The following is a 21,071-nucleotide window of genomic DNA, read 5'->3' as shown; positions in this document are numbered from 1 at the left end:
TTCACATGTATAATTGACCCATGTTGTGGGATGATGAGGCCAGTTCATTGAGAAGAAGGAGGAGGAAGGGGATTGAGGGTGCTGATGAGATAAGAGTATGGGGTCCAGACTTGGAGGAACAAAGCGGGATCAAGTGGGGAGTGATGATAGTGGTGGTGGAGGGTGGGGCAAGGCACTGGCTGCAAACCAAGGGAGGGGTGTCGCAAAGATGAATCAGCCCAGGTCTCTGCCGGCCAACTGTAGAAGCCATTCCTCCCACACACACCAGGGAACCACACGACCCAGCCAAACTCCTCTCATCACTCTGTCACGACAGTGGAAATGCTCATCCACCAGGCCTGTGCCTGAAAACTGGTCAGATTCTCCTGATTCCCCGCATAGCTGAGCTCTTCCGTTGAAGCCAAGATTCTCTGAACAGCTGACCTCTGGAGGAGGTTGCATTGATTTTGATTCATAGCCAGCTTCCAAATAGCAACAGAGAGCGTTCCTCGTTGACGGTGTTGCATAACACTTGATTTACTGTGGCTAAACAATGTAGTCGCGAGCCCTGAAACCCACACCCAAGGAACAAATTTTGGAGTGGCTCTCCACTCTCCATCTCTGCACTGCTGTGCCTCTGGGTGTCACATCTGTCCGGGGAGGGAGAAGGGAGAGTGGGTGGGTTTCTGGTTTTAATTTTCACCCCTTGGCCAAAAACGTGTCAGTGGCAGAAACCCTGTTCCAAGGCAGGCTTGCTGCCCTGCTTCTCCCTCTCACCCATTCTCTACATCACCTCATTCCAGAAGGGCATGAAGGCGGTTTGCATGAGGCTGAGAGTTGTGAAAATAGAAGTCTGGCGGTCTCCACAGTCACTGACTCAATAAGGAAAACTCCCTCCGGTTGTCTGCCATTCTCGATTTATCTCCATTGAAAATGGGCGGATTCTTACACATGAGTGAGTTTCAATAATCTAGCAGCCTTTTATTTGTGGTCATTATCAGTGATTAACTTAAATCACTCCAGTCAAACATTGATTGCCTGCTTGTGCAAGTCATTCCACGCGGAATGAAAAGTATAAAAGACCTTTTGCTTTGGTGATAAATACTGCAAGATTCTACATATACTATATTTGAACCTGTGAATTTTCTTTTTTTTTTTTTAACGTTTATTTATTTTTTTGGGACAGAGAGAGACAGAGCATGAACGGGGGAGGGGCAGAGAGAGAGGGAGACACAGAATCGGAAACAGGCTCCAGGCTCCGAGCCATCAGCCCAGAGCCCGACGCGGGGCTCGAACTCACGGACCGCGAGATCGTGACCTGGCTGAAGTCGGACGCTTAACCGACTGCGCCACCCAGGCGCCCCGAACCTGTGAATTTTCTACCAAACTGTTTTATGCAGGATATCCAGGGTCTTTTACTCACAGATGACTTTGTAATTATTTTGTCTCCTCACAACAGTCAAGTGAGAAAGGGAACTTTTATTTTTCTGAACTTTTAGTTGTAGAAATCGAGACCCAATAAAGTGAAGCAAAGAGCAAAGTGATTCACTCCTCAACATAGGAGAGTAGAAATAGAATTAATAATAGCCAACTCTAGGGGCGCCTGGGTGGCGCAGTCGGTTAAGCGTCCGACTTCAGCCAGGTCACGATCTCGCAGTCCGTGAGTTCGAGCCCCGCGTCAGGCTCTGGGCTGATGGCTCGGAGCCTGGAGCCTGTTTCTGATTCTGTGTCTCCCTCTCTCTCTGCCCCTCCCCCGTTCATGCTCTGTCTCTCTCTGTCCCAAAAATAAATAAACGTTGAAAAAAAAATTAAAAAAAAATAATAGCCAACTCTAAAATCTGCAGATAGAAAGTGCCACATTTTCCCCATTTATTCATTCATTCATTCATTCATTCATTCATCATGAGGCTCTGGGGAGTCAGCACTGGACAAACACCCTGCCCCCATGAGCTTACATTTTGGTGGTTATCAGACTGCAGAGGGATTCATCCAAAGTTAAGTTGCTCAGGTCAATGGTGGAGCCATGAACCACACCACCAGTTAGACCCTACTCTACCAGGATGGACTTCTGACCACTGGGATTTTACTTTTGTTTCTAAATGTGACCGCTCCCCTTAAATCACTTGATAAATACACTAAGAAGTGCTGGCATGTCGACTTGGATGGTGAGGGAATGAGAAAAAGGTGAAGGAAGTGTTACCAGCCTCAGGAAAGAGGCCTCCAAGACTGTGTGGGGGCCATTTCTGTTTATGGGAAGGACTGTCGTCGGGAAGGGAGAGAAGATGGCTCTGAGTAGACACAAGGCAAGCAGAACTAGAACAAATGGGTAGAAAATACAAAGTTGCAATTTTAGTTTCAATTTGTTTGAACTTTCTGACAATCCGGGTGATTCAAAGATGGAGTGGACCGTTTTATAAGGCAGTGAGCTCTCTGCTACCAGGGGTATTCAGCACAGGATGGATAACCAAGTGTCAGGATGTTCTAAAGCAGGTTCATGCTTCAAAACGGGGGTTGGAATAGATGACCACTAAGGTGCTTAACAGAGTTCTTACCCTGAGAGTTTCCCTTCCCCTTCACACTGCTCTATGTCACCCCGGTATTTGAAATAACAGGGCAACAGCGATGGTCTCAGAAATTGACTGAACATCTGACTCTTGATTTCGGCTCAGGTCATGGTTTGTGAGTTTGAGCCCTGTGTCAGGCTCTGTGCTAAAGGCATGGAACCTGCTTGGGATTCTCTCTCTCCCTCTCTCTCTCTGCTCCATCCCCATTCTCTCTCTCACACACACACGTACACACAAATGAATACATAAACTTAAAAAAAAAAAAAAAAAGAAAGGGTGCCTAGACTGGCAGTAGCAGGGCAGTGCCTTCACCACGTAGCTCTGAGAAAAGACTCTGTCCTGCCCTCCTTGTCACGTGAGTGTGACATCAACTGTGAACCATCAACTAGCAAATTCAGCCATCGTCAGTTACAAATGCTATTATCACAATGGAAAGTGTTAGGGTCCTAGGTTTCTGTTTTTAAGCTAACCATGCAGGGGTTACTGATTTCTCCTCCCTCCAACTTCAGAGGGGACAAACCCATCTGGTTCCTGTCTCTGGTGGTACCGGTGAGAAAGGCTCAAGGTTTCCCTTCTTTTGACTTCTTTCTCTAGCCTTTGCTTTTCTGCCTGGGTTTTGTCTGGGTGGCGAACATCGTAAGCACGCAGTCCATGAAAGGAGGGGCTTCATGGCAAGCGTGTGCCACAGGGACCTCCAGAGTTCAGAGAAATCTACTTGTCTGCTGTTTCTCTCTCACTCCTGAAATGCCCTGTCATGGCCTCTGTTTTCAGTTGAATTGGTGTGTCTCAAAAAGATAGATTACAGTGGCGCCTGGGTGGCTCGGTTGGTTAAGCATCCGACTTCGGCTCAGGTCACGATCTCGCGGTCCGTGAGTTCGAGCCCCGCGTCGGGCTCTGGGCTGATGGCTCAGAGCCTGGAGCCTGTTTCCGATTCTGTGTCTCCCTCTCTCTCTGCCCCTCCCCTGTTCACGCTCTGTCTCTCTCTGTCTCAAAAATAAACGTTAAAAAAAAAAAAAAAGATAGGTTATAGTCCTAACCCTAGATACCTGTGGATGTGGCCTTATTTGGAAATAGGGTCTTTACGGATGTAATTAAATGGAGATGAGGTCATACTGAATTAGGGTGCATCCTAATGTAGTAACATGTGTTTTTATAAGAAGATACAAATTCGGGCACATAGAAAACACAGAGGTAGAGATTCTGTAAGTGAAGGAACGCACGGATCGCGGCTGCCTGAAGCTAAGAAGAGGCAAGGAACGATGCTCCTTTCTTCTGGCCTCGAAAACTGTGAGAGGAAAAGTTTCTGTTGTTTTCACCCCCCTGTATACGGCGATTTGTTATGGCGGCTCTAGGAAACCAATATAACCTCCTGCAATCTCAGGACTAAAAGGGAATTTGCTTAGGTTACCTACTGGGAGGCCAGGGCCCAGACAGGGGCAGCACCTGGGACCCTCCGTGACTCAGGGCTGGGATGTGGGTGTCTAAGCTCTGGTTCTCATCACAGCAAGTCCCTGCTCAGTTGCCCAGTGACTCACCACAGCTTGGGAGACAGTGCCATTCAAGGCCCTCCAGAGTCCGGCCCTGAGCCAACTTGAACACCAAGAGCACAGGCTTCGGTGATCTTGGGCCAGTTTCTTAACTCCTCCCAGCCTCAGTCCTTTTTCTCTGTATAGTGAAGAGCGTATCATGGACCTCACAACACTCTTATGAGGATGAAACATCTGGATGGATCCAAAGCATTTAGCACAGTGTCTGACACATAGTAGGTGCTCAGTATGCTTGAGTTCCCTGCTTTGGGCCCAGTCGTTCAGAGCTCAGCAGTAACCATCCTCTGCATGGGCCATTTTCTCTCTCTGGACTGTCTCCTGTCTTTGCCCAAAGCAACCTGCCTGTCTGTCTTTCAGTGGAGCACGGAGCCCATTCCGCCCCTCCCCCTTCACTAGAAGTTACCTTTTCCTCTGAGCCCCCAGTACTTTGTGTTAACAAAGCTCAGATCACACTTATTTGCACCTATGTTTCACCTACAGCATACCAAAAGTACCTTTCTGAATCAGTGGACTCAGAAGCTCCTTAAAGGTGAGACCGTGTGCATTTCCACAGCACCTAGTGGGGAGAGGCCGGTGCATTAACATTTGTGACTGAATAGCTGTCACTTTGCCCGCTGATTTGCATAGCCTAGCTAAAGATGTGCCAGGCCCACATGCCCAGAGAGAAGTTCAAAAACAAGAGACAAAGGAAAACACAGGTTGCATAATAACCTTTCTCAATGTGAAAACCTCCAAGCATTTACATACACGTTTAATTTCATCGGTACTTCTTTATGCTGTTCTCTGTAAAATAAGAACTGCCACAATTCTCATTGTTTTCCAAGTGAAAATCCCAGAGAGATTAAGGGCCACTGGGCAGAGCGGAGGAGCCCAATGGGCCATCAGACTCTCCTGGACCTGGGCGTGATCTTGACCGCTAGAGAGACCAAAGTCTCACTGTGTAGATCCCATGACAGTCTTGCTTGACTTTAACCTCTTTGGTGGCAGTGACAGCCAGTAACAAGGGGACTTTCCATTAAGGGGTCCAGTGAGCAGCAGCTTAGTCAAGTCACAGGGAGAAGTGTTTGGCACTGCACCTGCCCAGTCTGCCAAATGAAGGCATGAGCCCCCAAAACGTAGCCCTTCAGAGAAGGGGAGAGTAGCAGGACATGTGTTCTGTACACTTGTGTATTTAAAGTCTCCAGCTTTATGTTTAGCCGAAGGAAAGTGCCCTGAATTGAGATTCAGGCCACGTGGGTCCTAATCTTGGCTTCACCGCTAAATAACAGCATAGCCATGCATATGCACTCTCAGGACCTCAGTTTCCTCATCTGTAAACCCAGGAAGGGGGTTGACTAGATCGTCCTGAAGGGCCCTTCCAGCTCTGACAGCCTGTGCATATGATAGTCCGATTGCTGTGAAAATAAACACGCGGTTAATGTTTGTTCATTCTACATACTGACTTGGAGGCAGGCATTGTGCTAGGAACTGAGGACAGGAGGATGAATCAAATATAGTTGCTGCCTTCCCAGAGCTCACGGTCCAGTACAGGAGGCAGAGTTAAAGACAATAAATTATGATAAGGCAAGTGCAAAGGTAGAGATACACATAAGGAGCGTGAAGAAGGAGTTAGGGAGGCCGGGCCCTTCTACTGGATGAGATGGTAGCTGAGCTGGCTCTTTAGAAATGAGTAGGCATCAGCCAGGGGAGGGGACAGGAGGAGGTCGTTCCTGTTAGAATCACTTAAGCAATGACACAAAGACAAGAAACAGTTTTGTCTTCATGAGCATGGTGAGAAGCACAGGCCCTCCTCCATGGCTGGAGCAGAAATAAGGAGGCCAGGAGAAGTGGCGAATGAGGTGGGCAGGTGCCAGACCTGAAAATACCCATCTTATGCTGCGAAGCTGAGGCCGCAACGTGTGGTTGGTGGGAAGCCACTGAATGGTTATAATGAGAAGGGTCACCAGGTCAGATGTGTGGTTCAGTGTCGGTGGTGAAGGGTGGGTTTGAGGGGGACAGGTCTCAAGAGAGACTTTCGAGCCTGGGGGAGAGGGGCGGGAGAAGGTGTGGATGCGCCCAGTGAGCGGGTTAGTAGGGACTGGCGCGTGGTTAACATCGCCCTGACTGCCGTGGTTTTCTTGAGGAAGCTGTACGTGCTGTGCTTGGCTCTGGTGGGGAGTGGGCAGCTTTGGAAGAGTGGTGAGGCCAGAGGGTGCCCACTGAGGAGACCGGGGGAGGAAACGGAATCAGGATAAGAGAGGAGATGGCTGGCTGGGAGGTGTATCGCTGCTGTAACAGATTAACCATAAACTTGGTGTAAATCAACATGGACTTCTAATTCTACAGGCTAGAACTCCAGTGCAGGTCTCACCAGGCTGGAACCGAGGTGTCATAGGCTCTCCTTTGTGGAAGCTCTAGGGCAGGATTTGTCCTGGCCTTTTCCAGTTTCTAGAGGCTGCCTGCACTCTTTGGCTTGTGGCCCCTCCCTCCATCTTCAAAGCCAGCAAGGGAGGGGTGGGTCCTTCTCACATCACAACACATCACTCTGATCCTCTCTCTGCTGTAAAAAAAAAAAAAGAAAAATGGAGATGAGATGCATATACCATAAAATTAACCATTTTAAGGTCAACAATTAAGTGATATTAGGGCGTTCACAACGTTGTGCAACCACTACCTCTATGTAGTTCCAAAACATTTTCATCACCCCAGAAGGAAGCCTCATATCCATTAAACAGTCGTTCCCTATTCTTCTCTCTCCCCAGCCTCTGGCAAACACCAATCTGTGTTCTGTCACTATGGATTCACTTAATTCCCTATAGTTCATATAAATGAACTCCTTCAATATATCACCTCTTCTGTCTGGCTTCTTTCACTTAGCATAAAGGTTTTGAGGCCCCTGCTTTCACTTTGAAGGACCCTTAGAAGGGGACGAAGGGAGGATAAGAAGCCAGGAAGGAGCTGATAGTGGGAGAAACGAAGTGGGCCAGGGCAGGGTTCTCCAAACTTTAGTATGCATTCGATCATAGAGGAGTTTAAGCAGAGATTCTGATTTAAGGGAGCCAGAAATTGGCCCAGGGGATTCTGGTGCAACTAGTGGGTGAGTCCACTATGTGAGGAATGCTCTTGTAGATCCTGGAGGTCTCGAGGAGGTTAAAGAATTGATATCATAAGAGTCAGAAATGAGGAGGGCTTAAGAGTCAGAGGCTGTAATCACACAGTAGGATTTTTGAATCTGGAGAATCCTTCAACCTGCTGAGTTCATCCCCGCCTTCAGGCCTGCACATCAGCTCAGCACAATGCCATCCAGATATATAGTTGTAAGTGTTCTAGTACCCACATTAAAGAGGTAAAAGGAAACAGGCAAAATTAATTTAATTTTATTAAAAAATTTTTTGATGTTTTATTTATGAGAGAGAGAGAGAGAGAGAGAGAAAGAGAGAGAGAGAGAGAGAGAGAGAGAGAGACGAAGTACGAGTGGGAGAGGGGCAGAGAGAGAGAGAGGGAGACACAAATCTGAAGCAGGCTCCAGGCTCTGAGCTGTCAGCACAGAGCCCGGCGCAGGGCCCAAACTCACAAACCGCGAGATCGTGACCTGAGCTGAAGTCAGACGCTTAACCGACTGAGCCACGCAGGTGCCCCCCAAATTAATTTTAATTATATATTGTATTTAACTCAACCAAGCCAAAATATATAATTCAATATATAATTACTATACAATTATTGAGATATTTTATATTATTTTTTTCCTAAGTCTTCAAAACCCAGTGTGTATTTCATACCTGCATCACATTTCAATTTGGACAAACTACATTTCAAGTGCTCAGTAGCCACATGTGGCTTGAGACTGCCTTATTGGTCAACACAGGCTAGAATGTTCCTGCATAGCTGACTCCATCTCGTTGAGATCTCTGCCCAGAGACACCTTCCCTGGCCATGCTGTCTGAAACCAATCACTGTCTGCTCCTAACACTGCTGGTTTCTTGGGTTTTTTTTGTTTGTTTGTTTTTTGTTTTTTGTTTTTTGTTTTTGCACTGAGACTTATCACTGTTTGATATTTTATTATTTGTTTGCTTATTATCTGCCTCCCTGTAGGATATAAATCCCATAAGGGCAAAGACTTGTTTGTCTTCTTTAATGCAATATCCCTAGCAAATACATCACATCTACCATAGACTGTCAACAAATGTTTGTTGAATGACTTGGAGGCTCCCAGATGAGTCATTTGCCGTCTCTGAAGCCAGCATTCATTTAGGGGGATGTTAGGGGAGGAGAACCGAGAGGGCGGATCATTACGTAAGAATTAAGGTGGGAGAAAACCAGCCTGAAAGCTTTCTATGAGCTCAAAGTCTGACTGTCAGATGTCAAATTAGAGGCCAGGTTTCTTTCCAGCTCTGACTTGGCCGTGTGTTGATTCAACCACTGCCTTATCCGGTTCTATGAGAAACCATCCCACCAAATGGCACTTCTGCCTGGCACCAGTAGATGGGGCAGCATCACACAAAAACAGTACAGTCTGTGGTCTGATGTAGTTTCTGACCTGTTTCCCAACCGACTCTGCTAATGTTTGCTTCTGGAACTGCCCTGTGTGTCAGAACTGTGGTGTGGGCTCATAAATGGTGCCACCAGCTTTCCCCGCTGAAGAAACCCAGCCCCCAGCCTCCGTTGTGACCTGTGCTTTCTGAGGGGGTAGCCAGCTTCTTCACAAGGTGAGGCGGGCCCCAGAGGCTGGCCCACGCCCAGACCGGCAAGAGACAGCCTGGTCCTTCTCCTCCTGGGTCTGTGAGCACCAGCACTGAGTGTGACTCACACCTCAGAGTGTTCACGTTTGCCTAGAACCTTTCTGTCCTCTCGAGGCTGAAAACAAACTTATTAAGAAGGAGGCCCAGGTGTGGCAGAGACCAGTCTGCAGGAGCAGCTCTGCCCAGAACCAGTGCTCTAGCTGCCTCTGAAAAGCCTGGCCTGCCAGTGGGATCCTTCCCCTCATTGGGCCCCACTGGTCTCCCTGCTAACATGTGACTCCCAGTGGGCCCCTTGCAGGAGCTGAGACAAGCCTTAGACCCCACCGCTGGTCCTTCCTTGTCTTCCCTAAACCCATCTGACCCTTGGACCTCCGAGCAACCTGGAAGCATTATCTGCTTGAACATGACATCTACTATTTCAGAGTTTAGGCTTCGAGATTATGGACCAGCTAAAGGTCACTTAACCCAGGTTAATTTGGTGTGTTTTTACCGGAATTTTTGGTTTGGAGCACATACAGTGTACTTCATTGCCACTGCAAGATATTCCAGAACTTTGAGCAGAAGAGGAATTAACCTTGGCTTAAATGGCTTATTATAGTCCTAACTAGTTCATTCCAGCACCAGGCCTGGTATCCCTCCCTTAGCCCATTAGTGTAGCTGAGGAGTAAGGCATCATAGCTCTGGTCTAATGACACCCTCAGGCGAGTCAGCCATGAAAAAGCCATTCCGTCCCTCAGAGACTAGGAGGGCCCCAAAAGCAGGATCAGGAAACTTTCTTTACTCACTGTTAATAATCATTAAACTCCATCCCAATCTGCACATGTGCATGCATTTTCATGTTCTGTAATTTCACTGTCCTCTATATCCAGAAAGCCCTTCAACTTTTCCCTGCTTGGAGCAATCCTGTTCATTCTTCAAACACCACCTTCTGTGGAGCCTTTTCTGATTTTTCTACTCATAACAAATCTTCTCTTCTTCTGGCTTCTCTTAGTACTTTGAGTCTTTCTCAGGGCATTTAGCCTGCTCTGCCTTCTGGCTCACATGTATGTCTCATTCATTAGGTCAACGATCAAGTAGTGCCTATTTGTACTAGGCACTGGGGGATACAGGGTGCTCTCACAGTTTCAGTGGAAGCCCAGAGCTGGGTGGAATTTTTACATCCTTTATTGGACTGGGAGCTTCTTGGAGACAGGACCTGGGTCTGCTCCCAGCTAAGGGCTTGGCAGCAAAAAGTACTCGGAAAAGTTACATTGAAACTCATCACCAATGACTCTGAGAAAATTGGGTTAGAATTCAAAGAAAAGTTAAAAGTTAACAAAGGTAGCTCCAGACTGTTTCCAGGAGGGGCTACAGTGGCTCTGAAATCAGCAGTGTTGACGTGGAAGCCAGAGACATCCGAGATCCCCAGTGGATTGGGCCTGTGGGGTAAGAGGGTCCACTGTCCTCTTCCAGGACCAACTTGGGAGTTAGATGCAGGACCAGTCTGGACATTTATCACACATTCCAGCCTAAAGGTTTTTTTTGGCTTTGACTGAGCAGACCATGGAGGCAAGCAGGTTTTCTTGAGGGCCCAGAAATGAGTTACAAGCCAAGGGTCAAGCTGGTCAGATGATTAACACTACACTGTTTGGGTGGCACAAGAGAAAAGCATAATAATGTGAATGTCATTCTTTGTGGAGGGTGCCTGGTTATCAGATGCTGAAATAGAAAATGTCATTTGAATTTTTACTAGGAATTCTCATCCAAATTGTGTCAATGATGTAATAAAACTGAATGACCGGCCTACCAAAGTAAAGTGAGTTCTAACCACACACATAAGCATATTTAGAAATTGTATAGAGCTCAGAAAGCTGCTCTCCTCTGAGGCCTGAGAGCAAGAGTGGCCACTGCAAGGGATTGGGGTCAGGAAGCACTTTATTTATGCACTATATACCATATTGTTCACTCCAGCCACCCCATTATGTTCAATCTTATTTTTCACTATCTGCTTGCCTGTGCAGAAAGAGCTCCAAATAGTAAAAGTCTCAGTGTTTTCTTTGCCTCTATTTCCTTTAACGAAATAAAATTGTGAAAAAAATATAATATTAAACAGCACCCAGTCATTCTCAGAGAGCTACCACACAAGGAAAGAACCACTATTTCCCCAACTTTTTTGCATAGTAAATTACTCTAAATTCCACCTTCCACCACTTCCCCCAGAAGTTTCGATGTAGACATAGGTTTATTTAGTGAGTTGCAATTCAGCCTGGGGGTGGAGTGCCAGAATACAAGTTGCTTTTCCCGAGGGGTAACCCCAGGTCTTGGCGATATCTGCAGATAAATGAGATGTTGGAAAATTTGAGATGTAATTGCGGGATTGGACCGGTTTCCCCTTTCCCTCGGCAAATGGCTGCAGCCAGGTCCCTTTAAGAGACCAGGAACCCGCCGGGCGTCCGAGCCCGAAACGCATCCTCTTCTCTGCTCCTCCCCTGTCCCCGCGCGCCGAATGGTTCGCGCCGGCCTATATTTACCCGAGATCTTTCTCCCGGACCGCAAGGATGTGAGGCTGGCCAGCCGGACACCGCTCGCAGCACGGGACGGGCACGCCGCGCGGGCGGACAGCAGTCCGAGGGGACCTCGGGAGCGGAGTCGGACACCCCCGGAGGGAAGAAATGAGGTAGCGACCGTCCCCAGAGCCGACCATGCGCGCGCGCCGCCCTCGGCGCCCCGTGCTGCCCCGGTCGAGCCAGCCGGGACAGTGAGCCGGCCGAGCCCGAGTACCCCGCGTCCGGCCGGAGCGAAGATGCAGTGAGCCACAGCCGGAGTGCTGCGCCGGGCCCACCGCGGCCAGCGGGAGCAGCGTCTGACTGCACTTGGGGCAAGCAGCTGATTCTGGGACCAGCCCAGTCGAGGGACTCTCGGTCTTCCGCACCCCTTGGGGTAGGGGAGCACTGGCCCCTGGGCACACTCGCCATCCAGTTTCCGCAGCTTCTAGTCTCAGCCCAGGGGATTGTGTGTGTGTGTGTGTGTGTGTGTGTGTGAGAGAGAGAGAGAGAGAGAGAGAGAGAGAGAGAGAGAGAGAGAGAGCGGGGGAGTTCCACGTTCGCCCAGGAGTTCCTGCATATTCTCGCCCCGTCCCGGCTGCTTTGGCCGGGGTCCCCTCTCTTTGCACGCGCGCATCTTTTTCCCGTTCTACTCTCATTCCGTCTTTCCTTTTGCTTGCCTAAGACTCTTAGTCCTGGTCCTTGACCGGGCTGGGGTAAATCTGTGCGCGCTCCCCCCCCTCCCCCGCCGCCCCTCGCAGCTGAATATTTTCTTTCCATTAAAAATTTTTACCCATACCTTCTTCGGTGGGGTCCCCGAGCATTCTACTCTCTACCCACTTCTCTACCACTGGGCCACTCTCAGCAGAGTTTTATTTTTCTGTCTTGCCCGGGCCGAGCCCGGCCGGGGCGGGTGGCTCAGCTGGGCTCGCACCCGGCGCTCCGCCGCCGCCGCCCAGCTGCGCGGGGGCGCCCTCCGGAGATGCTGCCGTGGAAGAAGCACAAGTTCGAGCTGCTGGCCGAGGCGCCGCCACGGCAGGCGTCCAAGCCCAAGGGCTACGCGGTGAGCCTGCACTACTCCGCGCTCAGCTCGCTGGCGCGGGCGTGCCCCGAAGGCGCGCTCAGCCGGGTGGGCAGCATGTTCCGCTCCAAGCGCAAGAAGCTGCACATCACCAGCGAGGACCCCACTTACACCGTGCTCTACCTGGGCAATGCCACCACCATCCAGGCGCGCGGCGACGGCTGCACTGACCTAGCGGTGGGCAAGATTTGGAGCAAGAGCGAGGCGGGCCGTCAGGGCACCAAGATGAAGCTGACTGTGAGTGCGCAGGGCATCCGCATGGTGCACGCCGAGGAGCGCGCACTGCGCCGCCCGGGCCACCTCTACCTGCTGCACCGCGTTACCTATTGCGTGGCGGACGCTCGGCTGCCCAAGGTCTTCGCCTGGGTATACCGGCACGAGCTCAAGCACAAGGCGGTAATGCTGCGCTGCCACGCGGTGCTGGTGTCCAAGCCCGAGAAAGCGCAGGCCATGGCCCTGCTGCTCTACCAGACGTCGGCCAACGCACTCGCGGAATTTAAAAGGCTCAAGCGGCGGGACGATGCGCGTCACCAGCAGCAGGAGCTGGTGGGCGCGCACACCATCCCGCTAGTGCCGCTGCGCAAGCTGCTCCTGCACGGACCCTGCTGCTACAAGCCGCCGGTGGAACGCAGCCGCAGCGCGCCCAAGCTGGGCTCCATCACCGAGGACTTGCTCGGCGAACAGCAGGAGCAGGAGCTGCAGGAAGAGGAGGAAGAGGAGCACACCGAGGGCTGCCTGGAGGAGGAGGAGGAGGAGGAGGAGGAGGAGGAGGAGGAGGAGGAGGACCACCGTGTTGGGGAGGAGGACCCGCCAGCGGAAGAGGCCGAGGCGCAGCGGGCGCTGGTGGTGGCCATGCACTTGGAATGCGGGGACTTGCTGGACACGCTGGAGAGTGGCCGCGAGGAGGCGCTAGGGGGTGGCGGGGACTCGGTGGGCCCCGGGGCTGGGCCGCCGCCTCTGCTGCTGGGCAGCGCCTCTGACGTGAAGGCCGAGCTGTCGCAGCTTATTAACGACCTTGGCGAGCTCAGCTTCGGCAACGACGTGCGCAGCCTGCAGGCCGACTTGCGGGTGACGCGCCTGCTGTCCGGCGAGAGCACCGGCAGCGAGAGCTCCATCGAAGGTGGGGGCCTGGACGCCTCCTCGGCCACCGCCGGGGACCGGTCGGGCCCTGACGACAGCGCGGGCCCAGAGGAGCCCCACTAGGGCTGAGATCCCAGCAGCCTCCTGCGCGTGTCCCTAGCGCCCCACCGTGACTCCCCACGGGTCTTTTCGACAACCTCCTTACCCGCAGTTCTCCTCCCCCCTCCCCCATCCCACCGCCCCCCTCCCCAGAAGCGGGGAAATGGTACACTTGAGGCCCAGAGTTACCCTGCCCCTCTCCTTAGGCACATTTGGCTCTGTTTGAAGAGGTGAAGAGGGCTGAGGTTGCGGGTGGAGACATGCGAGGGGGCAAACCCTGCACGGAAGGAGAGAGAGGCAGGGGTGAGGGAAGGGCCCGCCGGTTAGCGGTCCCACAGGCAAGAGGTGCCTGCCGGCCAGTTTCCTGTTTGTGGGGCAGCTGGGGCCTGAGGAGGAGGGGTTAATTTCCTCTCCACCCCCGCCGACCCGCCGGAATAACAGTAACTGGGAGCCGCCTAGCGCTGTCCTTGACATGTCATTAAAAAAAAAAAAAAAATCTGCTCTCAACAATGTTTGAGGCTCTAATGCCACCTCCTTGCCCCAGTCTTTTTGGTGCGAGAGCTTGGGTTGTTTACCTCAGACTCAGACCCTTGAAATTCTGCCAAATTCCTCAAATAACTGTTTAGGGGTGGGGGGGGTGGGGGGGGATGAAAGAAAGTTGCATTTTGTTTACAGTTAAAGACATCTAATATCTGAAAAAGGAGTTTTCCTTTCAAAACACACACTTTACTCCTGCTCAAAAGATCTCCCTCCATGATACTGTGTAAAATATTTTGCACTGTTGTGAAGTATTTTTGACATTTCTTTTTTGTACATAACTGTGTTCTCAGAGCTAAATGTTTATATCTTTTGCTGTGCAAAAGGGACATGTAAAATGTTGTTCAGTTGTACATACAGAAATGTGTATAAAACATTTTGTTATTTTTTAAGAGTAGCCCTGCTCTGGTTCTGTTTGCACGTCCAGCGGGGAGAGAATAAAGAGGACAATGTTAACAGAACAGGTGAGCGTCTGCTGAAAATGCCTGGGCCCTTGGGCTGATAGAGGGTCTGTCCATCGCTGGGATGGTGTGGTAGGACAGGGTTTGGCCTTTGCAGTGCTTGGAGGTGACGGGAGAAAGGGAACCCACTGTTTGATAGGCTGGGGTCTTTGTGGCCCTCCACTATGGGGGGTGCCATGGCTGGTGACAGCCCTGGCCTTCTCCTTGAGTGTATCCTCCCGTATTCTTCACTCAGTGAGTTGTGGGGGCGTGGGCCTTTCCTGGTCTCTCTGAGTTAATTCTTGGAGATGCAGGGTGAGTTCTGGACCTCGCTCCCAGACTTGTGAAGTTATTTAGGGACAGAGTGACTTTCAGGGTCTTCTGAGGTTTTACCACCTTCTTCTGTGGGTCACCTATTCCTTTACAAACAGCTCAAGGGACTTTAAAGGTCGACTGGAGACCTGAAGAAAGTGTCCATGGGGCTCTGTGAGGAGTGGGACCGTCACTGTTTTTCCTGGGAGGAACATCAAGGACAGAGGGAGGGAGGTTGGTAAGTTCCGATCATGGCGTGAATGAGTCATGGCACAGGTGGGGCTGGTGGGGAGGCCGGCGGAAGAACCTATTTCCTTCCCTTCTACAACCCAGCGTGACCCAGAGGGGGAATGGTGTGGAGGTCAAGGCAGACAAGAACTGTCAGAGCTGTGTGTGTGTTTGTCTCCGGCTTTTCAGGCTTTCTGTGTGCTTGTTTCTGTTGTAAACTCCAAACAGATGTCTCTGGCTTGGCTACACCCAATCAGCTGGAAGTTGTAATAAGAAGCTGCCTAAACTGTGCCTTCCTCAAATTATGTTTTCCCTTCGCCCCTTTGGGCTCTGTTTCCTGTGTTGCAGAAATGGATCCCACTCTTGGCCTTCCCTGCTGTCCTGAGGCCGCTGCTTTGTTTTCATCATAATTATGTCTCTCTTTTTTTTAATGTTTTATTCATTTTTGAGACAGAGTACGAGCGGGGGAGGGGCAGAGAGAGAGGGAGACACAGAATCCGAAGCAGGCTCCAGGCTCCATGCCGCCAGCGCAGAGCCCGACATGGGGCTTGAACTCATGAACCATGAGATCATGACCTGAACCGAAGTCGGACGCTTAACCGACTGAGCCACCCAGGTGCCCCAAATCATAATTCTGTCTTGAGCAGCTAGACCCAGAGATCATGAGGACGGTGGAATTTGTTGAAACCGTAGAGGAAGGGAGGGTGAAAGACTTTCTTATTAATTAACAGGAGTGGTTCAGGCATAAGATTAGCTTTAGGAATGAAAAGAAAGGGGTGGGTGGGTGGGAAATAACTAAAAGACACTCAGAATCACTTCGTAAGGGCATCAGGATAAGGTCCAGGCCTTTGAATCTGTTACATTTTGGTTCGCTTGAGTCCCTACCCCTCTCCCCACAAACCTCAGATGCACATCACTGCATGACATTTAAAACCCCCAGGTGGAGAGAGGTCAGGAAAGTCAGATCCCACCCTCCCCAGATGCTCACAGTGTGCCTTCCATACAGCTCTCACCTGACTGGCAGGCAGCTTGTGTGGCCCATCACTATCCTGCATGACTAGATTTCACATGTCAAATTATTTTCACACATTGCCAAGTCCCTCTGCTCTTTGAACCAGATGCAACATTAAACAGGGTGAAGACCATATGGCTGATACTTGGTGGTGGGGCAGGGTCTGTGTGTCTTCATTCTTAACCAATTTATGTGTCTAGTGACAATGCCAGGGCTGGCTTTTGCCTGCGATTGATGGGCCTATGGCGACTGGTAGGAAAGTTCAGAGAAATGACCTTTAAACCAACACCATCAATACATATAAGGCAACTGTCTCCTTAAAGTCTAATTTTTCCACTTGTCTGATTTATAAATAGGGAAGGGGGGTTAGGGGCTGAGGAAGGAGGAAGGAGAAAATAAGAAAACTGCAAAAGAACTGGCTCCCTCCCTCCCTCCCTCTGGGTGCCCTCCCCTTCCCTCCTTCCTCCCCTCTACTTTTTGGCTTTTATCCCCACTGCACCCCACAGCACTCTGGCTGATGTAATTCTAGAAGAGATGCGAAGGTGATACATGATTCACCTCTTCTTACATCTCGGTCTTCCAGGGATGATATCACTAGTGTAAGAAGAGAAGTTTGAATGCAGAAAACAAAAACTGAACACTAATTTGCTCCTGACACTCGAAGAGAAAAGAGGGTTGTGACCAAAGCAAAACCAAGTACTTAGATGAAACGCATGTCCCAGAGAGCACCTAAGGTGTGGTTGACTCGCCACATTTAGCCTCTTTCCTCCTGGCAAGGCGAGGCTCGCCTTTCTCCTTTGCGTCACCTGACGGCACTTTAAATGCAGTGAGACACTTGGCACATTCTTCCCCAGCCTAAGTAATCCTCGGTGTCCAACAATGCACCATTGACCTGGAGAAAAACAAAGTGACTTCCGGGTGGCAAGAGCCTCCGTTGCAGGATGGCATCGTCCGCAGAGGAGACATTCAACTGCAAAAACATCATCCCCTGTTCATCTGTACGGTTTCTTTTGTGTGTTGATGGGGAGCGAGGGAGAGGTAGGACCCAGCAAAATAAACAATAGTATTACCTACCCTCTCAACGATTAGAGTTTCAGAGAACACCCACTCTGCACACATGCGTCCTCCCCCCCCCGCCCCGCGGAAGCAGACCTCCCCCCCACTGCCCCCACAGTCAGCAGGACAGATTTTAAACAAATTAGAAGGGCCTGTTATACTAAGAAAGCACGGTTCCCTCCCAGGGACAGAGTTGCTTTCAAGGGCCCTGCTCCTGAAAGGAGAGAGGACTGGCTGGTAGAATCCACCCCTGGCACCACTCCGGAGATGGAAAAACCTCACGGGAGTCACCAAGGATCGCGAGAAACGTAAAAAATTCTATTAGGAGCAAGTTGCCCTCGTTTCTAGGAGGATTTAGTAATCTAATAAGCAGAACTCTTTCCTCCATGTGGTATGCATCAGTGGTCCTCGCATCTGCTGGCGAGCGATGCATGACAGAGCTGGGAGTGTGTGTGGACCGGGCACCTGGGAGCCACATCTGACACGCGGGAGAGACTACTCAGGGCTCCAGGAGGGCCAGGAGGCCACGCGGGCCAGGGCACTCTGTACTCTGGACACCAGGTTTTTCCACGCGTGGCCACATCTGGATCTGGCTTTATTGTCCGCTGGGGCCTTTGCTGCTCCTGCTGGCTCATCAGTGTTCACAGGCCACAGTGTGCCTGAGGCCAGCCAGGCCACCCTCCCCACTCCCTCCCCACCCCCCCCATCTGCTCTGAGGTGACCCAATTTGAGCAGCCCTGACTAACCACTGTTTTGGTGGCTTGAATGACTGGGTGGCCCTGGAGCTTGGCACCCATTCCTTCCCTTCTCTAGGTCTGTGCAGTGGCACCAGCAATGGTCTGTGTTTTTGACCTGCATGGAGGGTGGCCCTTCTGATGCGTCCTCTGATGCTTCCCCTCTTCATCTCTCCTGTAATGCGTCATTTCCTCCTGTAATGCATCACTTCTCTCTGGCTTCTTCTACTGCCCAGCTCCCCACCTGATCCTGTCTTCATTTCTCCCCCTGCCCGCAAGCCAAGGTCAGACCTTAAATCAAAGCTAAAAGGGAAGAAAGCCCAAACTTTAAGGGACAGACAAATCAAACACACAGTCATCGGTCAGCACCAATCCTGCAGTCCCTGGGCGTGCTCCGGCCCTGTCCCCCACTTACAGATGAACAGACTGAGCCATAGAGGGGTGAGGTCATGCCCAAGGTTACACAGGAGGGATGAAGAACCAGGGGTCCAGACTCTGAAACCCGTGCTCTTTTCATGCTCCTCTGGTGTTTATGGCTTATAACCAGAGTTTTGGCTTTGGGATGGCAGAAACTGGCTGTTGAATTTTTCTTTGATTCCCCCTTTCTTTTGTACCTCTACATTCCATCCATGGTAGAGGCTTGAGGATAAGTATTTGCCATGCCACCCATCAACATGCCTCCTTCTGCCACCAAGTGTGAATGAATATCTACTAGCTGCATGATGCTGGAGGTAGAGAGGGCGGGTGATGTCTTCCTGGCAACAATGCTCCTGGTGGGTGGGGTGGTGGCCCCCAGAGGAACCTGGTCTCCTCTTGCTTCTACTCCGAGATCGGGTCTGGCAAGATCTCACCCTAGAAGAGCAGGTCTAGTTTGGTGGGGGTGGGGGGCGGGGGGCGGGGAGCTCTTCCCATTGCATCACGATTATGAATCATCTGTATCCTTCCTGGTTGGCTGAATACTCCAAGGACAGGCATGTGTTTTTAGGCATCTCTGATTCATCAAACTCAGCACAGAGCCTTGTGCCTAGTTAGTACTCAGGAAATGCTAAGGAGGAAAGGAGTGATTCTACTTCAGGTTAGGAGAATAGGTCTGATAAAGCTCAAAGCTATTACCTGGATAGAGGAGTCAAGCTTTTAAGGACATATGTTTATAAAAAGGGAAGTTTGGGGTTCAACTGACCCAAGATTTTCCTTAGAACTTCCCTGATCTTCCTAGGGAGGGGTGGTTCTGGTTTGGAGAAGGATGGTTTATTTGGAATTGGCTCTGGATGGAATTGGAGTCCCATTCCTGCTCATCTCAGCCCCAAGGTTATGGCCCCAATCCCTCTAATCTGAGTCAAATGAAGGCCCAAATAATGTGGTACAGCAGAAAGCCTGCAGGAAGAGCCTCAGATCCAGGCCTCGAAGTGACTTGGAATCCCTTCTCATTGACCTACTCAAGTCACTTCCCCCCACTAGCCTCAGGATCCTCATGAGTAAAGTGGATAGGTTCAATTATATGATAACAAGACTTTCAGCATTAATGTCCTGAATTGAAGAAGGAGCAAAGGTTAAGGTCAAGTGTGTTTCTGCCTTCCTCCATTCCCTAGTGAGACAGAATAGAAGAAACCCCTGATCTGGAGCTCTGGGAAACAGGGCTCATCTTTAGGACACATTGTGGCTTGGACCCTCCACCGGAGTTTAACTTGGAGGTCTTCTTGGCTAAAGCAGAGCAGGGATTGCTTGTGAGGCAGCCCTTTCACTACCCCAAAACTTAGAGGCAACAGTGGATCCTAAAATGGGGACTGACATTGAATCTAAAGGCCAGTAGGGCCAGGTGACGGATCATAAAAGGACTTGCCTGAAATCGATCACTCGGCAAGATGGGGCCAGAATTCAGGTCTCCTGAATCCAAGTCCTCTACTCTTTTCCTTGTGTCCTTCGGGTTGAGATAAGTTCATTTGGAAGCAACCCGGCCACTGTCAAGAGAAACCTGGCAGAGCCCAGGCATCTGATCAAAAGCCATAAGGGCACCTGGCATCAGTGTTTGCTCTCCTAACAGTGGAGAATAGGACCCACTTGCAGCAAGTCTGGGAATAAGAGGGAATTGATAACCTGGGGCGTGCTTCCCCACCTCCGCCTTGTGGTAGGCTACTTCCTGCTCCAGGACCCACCCCAATTCCAGATCCTTCTCCTAGGACAATTTCTTCTTAGCTGCCTTTCGGGGATTCTCCCTCCCCTCTGTTCCAGGACTGGCCAACAATCAACTCAAGGGGTCACCGGCCCACTCCAAGATCTCCTCCCCTCCTTAGCCCTGAGAGTCTGAGAGCCAGACAGAACACTCCTCCTCCTCCAGCTCAGTCCCTTCCTTTTGCAGATGAGGAGACTGGGGCCCAGGAAAGGGAAGGGACTTGTCCACGTGTCACAGGGAGCTGATAGTAGAGCCAGGATTAGAACTCAGGCTCCTACTTTCCCCCAGTCTCCTTCCAAGACACCACACTGCCCTCTTTCAGAAACTCTCAACAGTCATACGGGGAGCCCCCTTCCTTGGTACCATGGGCCAGTTGTGTGTCTGTGAAGTGCAGCGTTCCCTTCTCTTCTGCAAGTGGTAAGGTTTGCAATTTCGTCCCCAAGCTATTGTTCCTCAGCCTACAGTGGATGTCTCTTACCTAAATGGTCTTCTGAGGGAATTGACATTTTGATATGGGACTCTTGAACACTTAAAGACTTTGAGCAGTAAAACGTCAAATAATAAGCGTATTTGGGGCACCATGATGGGAGGAGGCAGGAAGAAATATTGTGGTGCTGGGAGTACCTCTCTTCACGTTACAGATGTCCTCCTGACATAAGCCATATTCCTGAAGTTTCCACTCTTGCAGCTGAACTCTTACACAGAGAAAGAGAAAGTGGTATTTCCAAGGTCATGTGAGCTCAAGGAGGGAGGGTGCGTAGGGCCACAGGGTCCCGCATCAGCACACTCTCAGTTCTGTGTTCCAGTTCAAGGCTTGCAAATGATTCCCAGGTACCATTTACAGATCTACAAGACCATCATTGGTTCCTTGTTTATGACTGTTGTCTGTCCTCCCCTCGGCCTCCTCTGTAGAGAAACTTGTCTTTTTAAAAAAATGTTTATTTATTTTTGAGAGAGAGAGAGAGAGTACAAGCGGGGGGGGGGGGGGGGGG

At 50.6% G+C, this 21,071-nt stretch overlaps 1 protein-coding gene and 1 long non-coding RNA gene across 2 annotated transcripts in view; both read left to right on the top strand.

Moving 5' to 3' along the window:
- Positions 1-21,071, top strand: part of LOC121036420 (uncharacterized) — a 53,657-nt gene that overhangs the window by 1,991 nt on the left and 30,595 nt on the right. The gene's annotated exons all lie outside the window — the stretch shown is intronic.
- On the top strand, positions 382-14,133 carry FAM43A (family with sequence similarity 43 member A). The gene is made up of 2 exons (XM_040484934.1): positions 382-393; positions 11,345-14,133. The coding sequence occupies exon 2, from the start codon at positions 12,313-12,315 to the stop codon at positions 13,612-13,614; it is 1,302 nt and encodes a 433-aa protein (XP_040340868.1). The 5' UTR covers positions 382-393; positions 11,345-12,312; the 3' UTR covers positions 13,615-14,133.

Source organism: Herpailurus yagouaroundi, unplaced genomic scaffold (assembly GCF_014898765.1).
Source record: "Herpailurus yagouaroundi ecotype Mexico unplaced genomic scaffold, PumYag 162, whole genome shotgun sequence".
NCBI lineage: Eukaryota > Metazoa > Chordata > Mammalia > Carnivora > Felidae > Herpailurus > Herpailurus yagouaroundi.
The sequence above is the reverse complement of the archived record's forward strand: the minus strand, read 5'-3'. Positions and strand labels throughout refer to the sequence as shown.